The 14255-nt window shown below is 40.8% G+C and overlaps 2 protein-coding genes across 3 annotated transcripts; both read right to left on the bottom strand.

Moving 5' to 3' along the window:
- Positions 1–71: 71 nt before the first annotated feature.
- Positions 72–5125, bottom strand: LOC130702248 (transcription initiation factor TFIID subunit 2-like). The gene is made up of 21 exons (XM_057523904.2): positions 4893–5125; positions 4776–4828; positions 4562–4719; positions 4275–4491; positions 4140–4217; positions 3912–4072; positions 3666–3851; positions 3347–3596; positions 3036–3284; positions 2771–2979; positions 2453–2704; positions 2251–2377; positions 2050–2175; positions 1841–1981; positions 1577–1773; positions 1298–1509; positions 1018–1237; positions 782–950; positions 601–705; positions 415–528; positions 72–340 (listed from the first exon to the last, which is right to left on the bottom strand). Exons 1-21 carry the CDS (start codon positions 5011–5013, stop codon positions 170–172), a joined length of 3516 nt encoding a protein of 1171 aa, XP_057379887.1. The 5' UTR covers positions 5014–5125; the 3' UTR covers positions 72–169.
- A 385-nt stretch (positions 5126–5510) lies between these two features.
- Positions 5511–7009, bottom strand: LOC130702246 (venom allergen 3 homolog). 2 transcript variants are annotated; one of them, XM_057523901.2, is made up of 7 exons: positions 6883–7009; positions 6670–6818; positions 6418–6594; positions 6261–6342; positions 6030–6168; positions 5839–5956; positions 5511–5773 (listed from the first exon to the last, which is right to left on the bottom strand). In XM_057523901.2, the coding sequence occupies exons 2-7, from the start codon at positions 6796–6798 to the stop codon at positions 5624–5626; spliced, it is 795 nt and encodes a 264-aa protein (XP_057379884.1). In that variant the 5' UTR covers positions 6799–6818; positions 6883–7009; the 3' UTR covers positions 5511–5623. The 2 variants fall into 2 exon arrangements, with proteins under 2 accessions (XP_057379884.1, XP_059351880.1); XM_059495897.1 differs by having other exon boundaries at positions 6670–6802; positions 6883–6932.
- Between the last annotated feature and the right edge of the window lie 7246 nt (positions 7010–14255).

Consider the following 14255-nt stretch of genomic DNA (forward strand, 5'->3'; position numbering starts at 1 on the left):
GCAGTGCCTTGAGGCAGAAGAATAACGAATGATATGCATACAAATGCATTATTATATTAAAATTGAGCCAGTTTTTGGTATTTCCTCATCAAAATTTATTTTTATTCAACACATCACGATAAAAAAAATATATTTGAATAAAAAAAAAAACGTAAACAAAGGGCACGATTTAAAAAGTAAGCCCCATGTCGGGCGAAGGAGGAGCTGAACTATCGGAGCTCAACGCCGTCACATCTTCCTTCTGTCGGTCCTTGTCGGCTTTTTCTTTTTCTTTTTTCTCGCGATGGTGCTTATGTTTGTGTTTATGCTTGTGCTTTTTCTTCTCCTTCTTTCGCTTCAACTGTAGAATAATTAAACCAGTTTATTATGAGATAACCAGTTATTATTTTTAAATGCCATTAAAAGTGAAAATACCTTTTTAAGGCTATCAACACCCAATCCAGGCAGAGATTGAGATGTGTCTGAAAAGCCGCCAATATCCAGCGTAGTGGACTCTGTGTCGGTAACTGTTTGTTGAACCAAGACTTCCTGTGTTGGAATGTATATTGAACAACTGTTAGCATACTGATTAAAAAAATTAATTAAAGCTGTCACTCGAACCTTAGTTATGCCCGCCACAACTTCCACAGACGCGACAGACATTCCGTCTTCACCAAATCCCGAACCTGGAACACTAACTTCCATATCCATATGAGATAAGCTATCCTGTTGTGACCAAAATAATACACTTTCACTTTTAATGGATTGCCACAAGTATATCAGTATGTTTAAAGAATCTTACGCGATGGGTCAATCCAGGTATTTCGGCACTCTCCAAGGCCGTTGGTGGAGCCTCGGCCACTCTTTGGTACATGGCACCTGACAGGCACGGTGGCTTTCGACGGCCGTACAGGCAATTATAAAGGTCAACGATATCATTACGAAGCATAGCATCGTGTGATAATTCAGTGCTAAAAAACAATATCATAATTTATTAATAGTTATTAAAAAATAAAGTCGTAGCACGAAGGTAAATACTTCATAAGTTTCCATAATCGCTCCATGACGGGTATCGTGTCCAAACGACTACCTCTACCACGTTCGAATGGTGGATTGCTGGCCAGCATTGTTAACAACTCGTGTCTCACTCTAGGCTCTGGATCGTTTTCGATAATATCGAGAAGAAATTCCCAATCCGACATGCGAGAATCGGCTTGGACAACTTCTACCAAAGCTTCCAGGGCTGAGACGCGGACATCTGATGATTTTTGTTTATAGAATTTAGTCTATCAAATGAACAAATTAAAATAAATAGTACCATGAAATTGTCCGTATTGTGCATAGCTTTTAAACAAGTCCGACTTGCTAGGTAGTTGTCCGCACTTTTGAAGTTTACGGATGGTGCGCAAACACCCGACAGTCACTGCAAACTTGTAGGTGGGCAAAAGTTTTTCCAAGTTCAACGCGCGGGCGACTTCTTCCAAAACTTGGTGTGTTTCTTTCGTCACAGATTCTGGCGTCAGCGAAGCCCTACGAATCAATATTATCAAACGATGAAATTCTAAGAATGCCATTTCGGAATGTTTGCAATTCTTACGCTGACTGTGCGACAAAGGCAACAACAGGCGAGGCCGTGTTTCCCAAAGCTTCAATTAGAGCAGCTCGGTACCAGCAGTCCGACAGGCGATTTTTCGTGTTGTCGTTGTACTTGAACAAATCTAAAAGGAAACGCAAGACTTCCTGTGGGCAGACACCCAATGCATTTCTGAGTTGTGCCATCGCCACAGGGATAGTCTATCCGTTATAAAGGAATAGTTTATGATTTCTTATCTAAAATAAATATATCGAGATCTGATAATACTTTTTGTAAAAAGTAGTGCTGAAAGTTGGCAAAGTTGTTCTGGCGGACAATGTGTTGGCATGAAAACGAACCGAAGAGTTTCCTAAAAATCATCAACATAGCAGGCGGGCCTGCCCAACTCGACACCATTCCATTTGCTACCTGTCACAAAACACGACACCCAACAAATGAAGAGATATGGAAACGATAATTTTAATAATAGAATTTACTTTGGCCAGACAGAATGCAGCATCACAGCGAACTTTGTAAAAACAATTTTCATTTTCGATTATGTCTGTCAGTGCCAAACGAGTGGCTGGGGTAGCAAAACGTTCCAGTGCTGTCACAGCTTCCATCTATTTTGCAATATAAATAATAACAAAAAATGTTTGAATACTTCTTAGTAGACAAAACATTCATGAGTTCCAAACCTGTGCTGTCACATCTCTTTCATGTCGGAGCTGGTACTGCCACTGATAGTCGGGTTGTGAGATCTCAACGGCTCTGAGCAGGGACATGTCGGGATCGAGACGTATCCACAAAACAGGAGAATCGGCACTAGAATACAAGTAGATTAGAAATTACTTACACGAATACGTTTAGAATTGAAAATGAATAAAACAGAAAACTAACTCCATGGCAGAAAGATCCATATCGACTTCTTCTCCAGTGCATAATGGAATCTTTTTCTTCTTGTTGCGACGAGATTTCGAGTGGCACGTGAGGTCATTTTTGGCCACAGATGATTCGATTTGTAACGTGTGACGGAACGTACCGTCAAGTTCTTGTAACGCCACGACAAGGGGACCGACGTACCGTCGCAAACCGCGAGCTGGTTGCGCTCCGCTAGCTGCGTCTTGTCGAATCTCTAATTCCACCGTGTTCCTACGTTCAAATCGAATGTTGTAAAATAAACAAATGCATTACAAACAATTGGTACTCGTTACGGACCTTTTACGGTTGAAGACAAAGCTCAGCTGAAACCGAGCGTGACCTCCTTGGCGGACCCAAGTATCAACAAAGACGCCAATGTCTTTTCCGGTTACAGTAAAAATAGCTTTTGCAAATGTGGCAGTCGATATCAACATGGCTCCCCATTGGTTGGCTTGGCATTTTTGTTGTGATGCCTGTACTGCAAGTGACAGTTGTTTGTTGAACACCTAATGAAAAATGTTGGTACACATTTCTGAAGAAAATGGGTAATGTTCCAACAGACCTGGATTAGAAGCGGTTGACCGATTCGCAATTCCAGCATCCGTAAAACCAAGTGAGCCTTCTTGCGCATTATTTTTGCGTGGCGGGGTGTCACCGTGTGAGCGGAATGTGGCCAAAAGTGAAACGAATCTGGACTGCGGATAGGTTGTTGACCACCGCCTGAAGTGGGAACAGCACTTCCAGGAGGCTTGCTGGCGTCAAGAATGATTCCGCCAACTTCTTCCTCATAACGAATGACTTCATCCAGTTCCTATCAAATCGAAACGTTTAGTTGCCAGTAAATAGTAAATTCTAAAGACAAATACACTTTACCTGATGAATCCAGTGTCGGTATTCATTGTTACCAAAGAGTTTCTTCATATGAAGGCCGGATAAGTAAGACGAGATACCTTGTGTTAGCCAAGCATCATTCCAACCCTGGCGGGATAGGAAACAAGTATAGAACTGTTCTGCAACAGCAATTGAGATCACATTTCGTGAGGCGTACGTCTGTTCCAGGTAGGGAGTTGACTGCAAAAGTTCCATGTTCATGATCGATAGGGTGGAAAACGAACTGCAATCTCTGCGAGGCAAACCATATTTGTTTGGTGACTGAAATAAAAGTAAAGCACGTGTGTTTTTGGTTCCTTACTTGGAGGCCACGTCGACATATACTGTCTTACAGAATGAATAAGGGTATCGGGTACCGAGAAGCTCTTCGTAGAACTCAAAAGTTTCATGGACGTAACGGGCTGTCGCACGTAGTAAAGGCATCAGTGGAGGAAGGCAAAAATGAGTCAACTCTTGCATGTAGGGATCCACCAAAATTTCAAACGGCCTAGCATAAATGTGAATGTAAGATTGATTCTTATTAAAGGATAATTAAATCCATAGTTACCCGACAGCTAATCCAATGTTAGGTGCCGCTGTTGGCATGGAAAGTACATAGTGAAACGTTTTGCGTCGAAGGTCTTGCGTGTAAACTACCTCTGTTAAGTCACCACACGAGACAGCCGTCATGGAGGCATCAACGGTGAATTCAAGTTTCCAAGTGCAGACCTGGTTTGTGTATGACAACCATGGTATAACAAAAGGCTTGTGATTTTTAAGTGAAGCATCTACTGACCTCTGAGAATGAGTCGATGCAAGGAAACCATAGGCGTGCCGAATTTTCCCATCCGTAGGAAAACATGTGAGCACATCGCTATTACAGATACGCTGGAATAATTTTTTTTATTTGTGCAATGAATCATTCAAATACCTCTGCCAATGTTCCCTCCCCAGGAGGCACAACAAAATGAAGTCCACCTGCAGGTTGCTCCAAAGAAAATTCTATACCAATTCTTAGAGAACGGCCTTCTGTCATCAAATGCTGTGCTTCTGAAGGTATTCTGATAACAAGTTCACCCAAGTTTGCATCAGGATCGGTAGAAGAAACAGCTTCCTGATGTGCAGGTGTAAAAACTTCAAGACTTTTTCTTTTGTTAACAAAATAAAGATAGGATGTTTAGTATGTGTTCAGTGCAAGGTTTGAAGCTGGCAACTTACGTTGAGGTATCTGAACAGATTTCTTGGGTTGGATCAAAATACTGAAACTGCAACTCTAGATTGTCATTCAGGGTGATTTTATATATTCTACATTGTTTTACATTTAGAAATACTTGACGGAATTCTTTCTGTGGGAGTAGTGTCAATTCAACAAAGCCCTAAGAGAAACAAAAATCAGCAAAGAGAAACCAATAGAATTTACCGTTCAACATACAATAACACTCTTTGTTTGAAGATTGATTCCTGTTAAGCTCAATATTTGATGGGCTGCAAAAAGAGGGTAACATGTGATAATTTTATTTAAATACAATAAATAAGTGGTTTCAAATACCTAATTTGTAAGGCCGTTGAGGAATTGTCGGCCCAGAAACGCTAAGAGAGCTCGAATTGGATACATCGTTGTCTCTTTCTGGCACCTTTTCTCGTTTGATTTTGGGTATTTTTTTATCCATTTTCTATCAAACTCTCAGGCAATCAATGATTCATTATAGTTTTTCCCATAACACAATAAATAGAGAAACACAGGTTCACAAACTTGAGCAAGCCACAACAGCCGATTGCGCGCCGACGATGCCGCCACTGCATAACATTCGTCTGCTAATGAGTTCGAATGCTACCTGGTTTGCACTTTGAGGATCGTTTTCTGTCCATTACCATTTCGAATATAGATGTTCAATTAAAAAATGAGGCATTTCAAGTACCTAAGCTGTCGCCAAATGCTACTCTAGTTCTTTTGTTTTGATTTTCAAACCTGAAAGATTTCTTCCGGATGAAGCAATTGGGCGACATTATCTAGAAATGTGTTTGTCTATGCCGGGTACTTGTTAAATGCGTAAAAAAATTTGTGCGAAACAAAAAAAAGGGCTAATAGCTCACAAAGTAATTTGTTTTTACTGTACTCCATATTTGTTTGAACTAGATGAAACCATACCAATTATAATTTATTCTTATTCGTGTACTGTTTCCTTTCACATGAACATTTCAGTGGACGGTCTTGATACAAATAAAATAAATTCATTAGTACCACATTAACATGACCGTAAGGAAACGGATCTTTTCTGCTCAAGCGCATAATCCGTCATTGTTTTTGGTCCCTGCTGGGCAGGCAGATCCAGCCGATCCTTGGGCATAGACAGGCCCATTGATAAAATTTCCCGAAGGCCCATAATTGCAGACGTAAAATTTATTGTAGGGAAGCTTTGGCCCAAAAAGCTGAAACCAATAATAAATGAATTAAGTTCACACGTCAACGGAAATTGTAATATTTCGTTTTTTACAGCCGTGGATTTGTAGTAGGCGACTCCACACCCAACGGTGTAGGTATTTGCCCATACAACTTGCGTATAGTGACCAATAGCACCTGGAGGGTTCGGTATCGGTGGATTAGGGCTCAACCTGAATTTAAAAAAAAAAACATTAATAAACATTTAACGAGCACTTGATATACATAATTAGCTGTTTTACTTACGGGAAGTTTTTAACGTAAGCGCTTTTCATGTAAAGCACTTCATCGTACCACGCCTTGACGGCCGTGTTCCAGTCAGACGTTCCCAAATTATCAATGGAAGATCCAGAAATGTAAAGATTTTGGCCAACAACGAAGCGTACTAAACAAGTAATGGAAAGTCGGTGACTTTATAATTTGATCACGTCAATTGTGAACCATTTCCCAAGCTTCGTGATGCACTATAATGCTTACCAACATTTCTGCAAGCGTCATGCTTGTAGACACATTGTTGGGCGTGCGTTTGGGCCATAACGGCGAGCTCGTTGTCCCATTTCTATCGAACAAAGGAGATCAAAAACGAGAGATAAATGGCATGCAGATCTTAAGTCATATTGGGAAATTTAAGTACCAATTGTCTCATATTGGAAGCTGGTGGTTGAGGACCTGGATTCCCACGAGCCTCGAGTCCCTTTGCTACCTGGCGTCTGTAATTGTTATGCGCGTTCAAGATTGTGGTGATTTCAGCTGCACTAATGGTGGATTTAATTGGATATGCCGGCTGGCAAGCAGCTCCCCAACTAGTATTCTAATTCGAATGACAACAAAGTCGCTTACTTTATTATAGAAAATGTCAATTGTTATTATTTTGAGAATACGTTACCGAAAACTTGCACAGAGTGTTTTCTCTAGGCACACGGCAACTACTTATGCGACAGTAGGAATTCTGTGCTTGGCTAACACCTGCCACTGTAAGCAAAACTGCGCTCACAAACGTTAAAATTGCCATCATTTACCTCCAACAATATGCCTCTTGAAAATACAAAAAAAAACAATCAACAGCTGCTTAAAAATCTTTATTTTTGAAGTCTATTACCTTGCAAAACCAATGACGAGCTATGTTTGTAGAATGAGAAGTGGTGTTGGTAGCCTCCTTATAAATGCATTCAACAGCAACCGAGTCCTGGTTGCTAGCCATTCTGCCCAGCCGATTGGGTTGAACGAGAATGAACAGGTGTTGCAAATGACAACAGACGTGCGCTATAGGACGATATAGAGGAAAAGTAATTTTCAATTGAGTTGCGGGTAATCTTTTGACAGTTGATCAAACATAGGCAACGTGTACCTGGATATCCAACAATTATTTAAACAATTTGGTGCTATTCTGTGGCAATATAGCGCCTTCCCTCAATAGCAAATACAGTAGTGGACGAAGGGTTTATAGAACATAAATAGGTTTAGCTGAAAAACGATTTAAAATATGATGCACATAAATCCAGCCTCCATCGCGATAAACAACCCGCATCCTGTGAACTGATGAAGCAGAAACAAATATTCAAGCTCTAATTTCGTAGTCAGTTTTTCAAAAAAATTAAAGAATAAATTGGTGAATACAAATGAAAAAAAAGTGAATGGTAATCTAGTGCTATCTGAAAGTGACGAGCTTATCCAACCACAAAAACTGACACGAACGTTTCGTGATAATAGAGTTGAATCGGTTCTGCCAAGCAAGCTCTTATCAGGCCAAGTGATGGCCCGTGCACTGACTGTGACGACCAACACTAGCACGAAATATCAGTTCGAGTTTCCCTATCAGGACAATCGTTTTTTTAAACGCCAACAGTTCGGAACCTTCGTCAATTTAAGAGAAAAATTCCGAGTTAGTGTAATAGAGAAAATCGCGGTTTAAGGAAGAATAATAAGTAGAGTAGTGAAAACTTAAGTGAAAAGTTTGGGTCACTAATTACCACCTGAAAATGACGAATAAAAGAGATCATTTAAACAAAGTTAAAGGGCGTGACGCACCTGCCAAGAAGACCCGAAAAAACCTTGCAACCATTGCTCAAACTCCACCGTTGGCCGGCGCGTCGTCGTCTGTCGTTTCTGTTCCAGAAGAGGCCACGGAAGTTGCTCAGGGATTGAGAAAAACCAATCATGGTATTAGTTTCCAACTGAAGCTTTTGATGCTCTTCTTGATACGAGGAATCCAAGCCGGCTACGCCTTCCGACTGGGTACCGAAATGGAAGATCTCGGAGGTAAATTTGATGATATAATTTTCCAATATGAAGTCGACGATGGTGGCAAACGTCAAGTTAACAGATACCTGCAAGCAAAACACAAACAAAACGGGTCGGTGAAAATAACGGCAGGACAGTTGTTCAACGAAACAGAAGGCGATTTCAGCCTGTTGAAATACTTCAGCTCGTATTGCGGCATACTATCACGAGGGGATGACATCCAGGACTGCATTATAGGCACCAACATTGGCTTCAACTCGAACAATCTACTAAAAAAAGGAATTCAATTGATACGTGTCAGCACTGACGATGAAATGTTCAAGTTTAGAAGACACCGAGTTGCCCGTTATAAAATCAAAATCGATCTAGGTCATACCTTCTTGGGAAAATTGCGAGAAGTTAACTTTGAAGATCCTGCTACAAAGTCGAAAAGGAATGCAACCGATGACGAGATTGACGGTTTTTTAGACAAGCTCGTCTTTGTCGTCAACATGCCCAACGAAGTCGAATTGGGAAAGATACTTACAGAAGAAGTCGGAAAATACTACGAAGTGAACGAAGCAGATTTCCAATCGGATTTCATTCTTAGAAACATGTGGGATTGGTTCAAGCTGAAAAAATCTGAATTTTTGACATCAGAACAAGGAGAAGAGATATTACAACAAGGCAAACAAAAATTAAATGCTTTACGTACAACGTCTGTTTCAATCAATTACCAAATGAAACTGCAAGAAACGATAGAATTCAATGCTGTTGCAATTGATGAAATGAAAGAAAAATTGAAGATGCTGTTGGATTCACCAAACAAAATCGAGCGAATCAAAACTGCATTCCCCAAACTCACTGCAGTTAAAGTAAGCGCAGCTCTAAAGAAAATCGAAAAATTCTTACCTTTCACAGATAGCTACTTGATGTCATCATCCAAAGGCTTAAAAACAAATTTTACAAACGTCAAGGATGCATTAAAATTAGAAACTTGTCATCAACTTCTCGTTGTCGTTTGCGAAGACGGTCATTCGGAAAATGACAGTGACGAAAACTTAATCGGGGACAATCAACTAACAAATAAAAAAGTGATCATTTTATGTGGCAATGGCATTGCAACACCAGACGATCTCAAGTTCACAGACTTAAGTCACAACTGCATGGAGAAATTACTTGACAAGCAAGTTTAGTTTCAAGGAACAGTTCAAACTGTTCGTAATCTAATTGGAAAAGGTAACGGAGACGAGGTCATCGACGATAATTCCATAGAGGAATTGCTAGTAGGTAAGAAAGTTGTCAACATTCCTTTACATGATTTCGTCCCACCATTTGACGAAGAACTCTACATCGAAAGAGACATCATCTTACCGTTCGACGATACGTTTTTTGACGAACTAGGAGTTGAAACCTACTGCACCCGAGACGATCTGCTGAAAAAGTTGAAGATCACCGTGCGAAACAACATCGAATGGTTCGTCGAAAACGAAGAAAAACAAGAGTTATGGGATAAAATCAAAAAGATTTGGGGGAACAGACGTCAATCAGCTGACACTGCATGGCTGGCTAGCAGACTACTCGAAAAAGACTTAACACCGTCAGAAGAGTGGGAGAATCGGGTAGTCGTTGTATCGGATATTGCCGGAACTGGTAAATCCACCTTGTTAACGAGCTACTACAAAAAAATGAGAAACGAGAAACCGGATAACTGGATTATTAAGATGGATTTGGTTGATCATATTGGAGCCCTGCATCAGTTTAAATCGGACGAGATTGTCCAGCCGTTAGATGCAATCCAATTTTTTATCGCAAATATACCTAATGTGAGAGAAAGTTCCTTTGCCCAGTCTTTGCTGAGGCACAGGTTGAAGACGGGAGATAGGATTGTTCTCATGTTGGACGGATTTGACGAGATCGACAGCCAATGCCAGGCCAAATGCATTTCCTTGATCAAAGCAATCAGATTAACGAAATTTAATGCGCTTTACATAACTACCCGACCACACTCGAACGAAGCACTCCAAGATTCGTCGTTCCAGCTTGCCTATACCTTGAGAGATTTCAGTCAAGAAGATCAAATCAATTACCTTTCTGGATATTGGAAGAGACAATTGAAAATGGATGAGGATACAAAAGTAAGGTCCATTGCAACATCCATAGTTGATAGTTTGTCGAAAAGCTTAAAAGGCAACGAGAGATCTTTTATCGGAATCCCGTTACAGTGCCACATTGTCGCAGACTGCTTCGAGTCGCAAGTTGACGACATCATTCAAAACGGATGCAATTTAGAACCACTTCTTCAAGATATCGACTCCAATTTAAAGCTGGACACTTTGTACAAGCGACTGTTCAAGAAAAAGCGTGAAATTTATCGAGAAGAAAAAGCCAAAGTGCAGCAAGTGCACAATCACATTCTTCATAAATCTGTAAAAGTTACAATGGAATGTTTAGAGATTTACCTAAGATACTTAGCTGTAAAGACAATCGTCACCGATCAGACGCACATCGATTGTCTTTTGGGTAAATCTATTGAGTCGGCAGCCACAATCGAACAACAACATAAAGAACGAGAAAAAGGTAGCGTTCGTTTTGGCTTGTTAACGCTTAACAGGAAAGGTGAATATCAATTTTTGCATGGAACCTACGCCGAGTACCTGATGGCCAATTACTTGTACGAAGGATTTCGTCTTGAAGAAGATCTTCGCAACAAGCTGCTGGATGAAACACGAACCAGAGAGTTGATCAGTTCAGAAATCTTGGTTGATTCGCAATACCAAGGTGTACAGCTTTTTATGGATTGCATGCTGCACGAGATAGTCAATCGTAAAGATTGGCATCTCATGTGGCGTGTGCAAACCGATCCAAGTTCAAATTTCAACAGTTTCCCCACTCAATTTACTTATTTCACAAAAGACTTGTATCGCGTGTGGATGCAGAAAGGTACTCCCAACGCTTTGGCGGTGTCTGTTGTCAGATACCACGCCAACATATTTGAATTGTTAAGCACATTTGCCGATTTGGCGCTGGAAAAAGGACAAATTCTAGGACTGATGAACCCTCTTTTCTACCATTTGAAAGACAACCAGAGCAAGCAATTAGCCCAATTTTATCAAAAGCATAACTTGCTAACTTTCTTTTGGGAACGGAAATTGGATGGATTCCAGCGACTTCTTGGTTGGTACCAAGGCCTAAGCGCCTTAAACAAGCGCACTCAAGCGTATTACACAATTCTCATCGCAAAATCAATATATATGTACGCACCAAAACTGAACTTTCAAGACACCCAATCAGAAAAGGGCCAAAAAAAGCAGAAGGAATTTTGTACCCAGTTACTTGAGTTCATGATTCAAAACCGGAGCACTGTGGAAAAACACATTACACGGGTACAGCAAAACACTGACGGCCTATTTTTCGAATGGCATCTAGTGCTGAAATCTTTCCTTCGCTACGAGTACTACGACAGCCTTTTGGAACCGCTGGTGCGATTTATGTTACAAACAACTGATGACAGCGCGTTAGTGTTCATTCTTAACGAGACGTTTACAAAACACAAAGATGTTTTCGAACGTGCGAAAGTTGAGAGACTGTCTAATATCTTAATAGAAATGGAACGAACTGATATTTTAGCTCGATTGCCACGGGAAATGATCGGTTTGGTCCGCGAGGTATTTCAATGCGTTTACAATTATCACCAACAATGTGACAGAAGGATATGGCTACCGGAATATGATTCGGACGTAATGACCCAGTTGCAAACAATGGTGTTTGCAGGTGAGACAACAGCTGTTCAACGTATACTTGAAAAAGTCTCTGAAGATTTGAATTCCAACGATCGTGAAACGAAAAAAGTGGCGGATGAAATTGTTCATTACATGACGTACAGGTGCGGAACTAATCCTTACACGTTGGCTTACCGAGCAGCAGTTTGCGGCCAAGATGAAATGTTTCGTGTCATGCTGCGATTCGTGAACAACGTTGTTCCTAATGACAAGCTGCAAACTGCGTTAATCAGCAAAAATGGATTTCTTCACGGTGCCTTCTGGGACTCTATTTTATATGGGACAATTGAAACGTTACAGTTAATCATGAAGGCTGTTAAAGAAATTATGGGACCAGACTCACAATTGAACCTCGTCAAATCCAAGCGTTTGGGAATTGCTCTTGGAGTGAGAGAGGTTCTTGTTGGATCGGAATTTGTTCCTGCATTCCCCAATTTCATTAATATCCTGGCTAAGACAATAATTGAGAATAATCCTGACGGTTACAAATACTTGCACGATTTGATCTTCCACGACGAAAGAAACATTATCTCACTGAAGTCTCTCGATGCACAACATCTTTCTGGGTTGATGTCTGTCAACGGACGCGAAAATTGGATGAAACGTTTCTTGGATGCCGCAATAAAAGTCCCCGACGTCTTTATCTCTTCACTAGAAGGCGGTCTTCTGGTCAAATTCAATAACGAAGAGCTTCGGTGTTTTCTGACAGCGATCACTTCAAATTTAGATCAGTCGGCAATATCGATTAGCGTATGGGCAAAGCTCGTCCGTGGCTTGTGCAAGAGCCCAGCATATGATAGTTGCGTACTTTGTTTTAATAAAATGTTCAAATACATCCCGGAAAAGTTAGGCGAACAGGCTATCGAAGAGCTCATCCTCATTGACAACGATTCCACGGTCGAATGGGTCGCACTACGAGGATACACAGAGCTTTTGGAATCCATGTTGGCTGGATTACCAACAGCAAAACAAGAGATGTTAAGACAACGTCTAGCGAATAACAAACACCAAGAGGGGTTCGAGAAATTCCTATCCGATGTCCCGACAGGCGGGGACAGGCCTCAGTGTTATTCCAATACGGTCAAGGTAATACGGTATTGCCTAGAAAAAGGCAGCAAAGAACAATTGTCAAAATTTGCCAAATCTGCCACGCTCGTCTACGAAATCCAAGGGAAGAAATTTAGTATTTGGAATACCTTCAACGACACAATTTTTACCAATGAAGCTAGCTTTCATAGAGACATAAGGGAGATCATTGAATTTATGGCGGAGAAACTGGATGTAGATGACATTAAAATACTTATGCTTCACGACGACATAGGTAAAGGTTCCTTCTTTCTTCGACTTATCCTTTGGGAAGGGGTTCGCTTCGCCTGGGAAATGATAGACTGTTTACCAGCAAATGTGCGAGAGCCGTTCAACATCTATTTGAAAAACAATGGACCTCAAATTATTCACAAAATGTTTTTCTCGAAAAGCACGGAAACGCTGATAGCAAAAATGCGCAAACGAGGTCGGCAGTATTCGGTAAATATTTTGCAGTTCTACCTGGATAATGGAAACCAAGCGCAATTAGCGCAATTTATGGAAACCATCACATCCATACGTTACGTTGGGAGCGCCAAACGTAGTTTGTGGGGTGCCGCAAGCCTACACATGTTGACAATCGACGACACTATCAACGAGTTTCTCGAATGTATTTCCCAGAAGCTGAGCAAGAAAGCAGTGAAAAAATTGGTGTTGCACAAAGACAACAATGAGCTAGACGTCGTCATGATTTACGCATTGCGGAAGAGTTGGCCGGAAAGATGCATTGGCATGTTTACCCATTTGGACGATGAAGGTCGCGATAGAGTTCGTCATTTGGTCGCATCACTTCCATCCCATACGGATGTCGAAAGCTACGGTTATCAATTGAAAGAAAATTGGCACACAGTGGTTAATGATTCCCCTCTTCCTCCTTCATTTCAACAACAATGCAATGAAATTTGTGTACCACTTCCCCGTCGCATATGATCCAATTAGGACTTGAATAAAACCCACCATACTCATGGAAAGAATGCTTTACTCACCGAAACATCAGGTATGGGCCACAATGGAGAGAGCAGGACATGCATCTGTAATGGTAGACAAACAAAGCAAATAATCAGTAGATAGTTGGAAACAAAGCAAGTTCCAAAACTTTTCAACAGGCTGGATAAAATAAAATAAAAAATTACTACTATCAAGAAAAATTGAACTTCCGCCAGACCTGCTCGACGGAGTCCCTCGCCCTGCACAACCCAAATTTAACTGTCAACGTACTGTACGTGGACGCGCCAATTATCAGCAGTGCTACCGCTTTGTCGAAGTTAAAAGATAAATACTGTACTACTGCTGAATACCTGGAACAATCTGCATTTTTTAAATAAAAAAAAAAACAATTAAGAAAACTGCTTAATCATTTCTATTTTTGAAGCATATTACCTTG

Source organism: Daphnia carinata, chromosome 6 (genome assembly GCF_022539665.2).
Source record: "Daphnia carinata strain CSIRO-1 chromosome 6, CSIRO_AGI_Dcar_HiC_V3, whole genome shotgun sequence".
In the NCBI taxonomy this organism is placed as follows: domain Eukaryota; kingdom Metazoa; phylum Arthropoda; class Branchiopoda; order Diplostraca; family Daphniidae; genus Daphnia; species Daphnia carinata.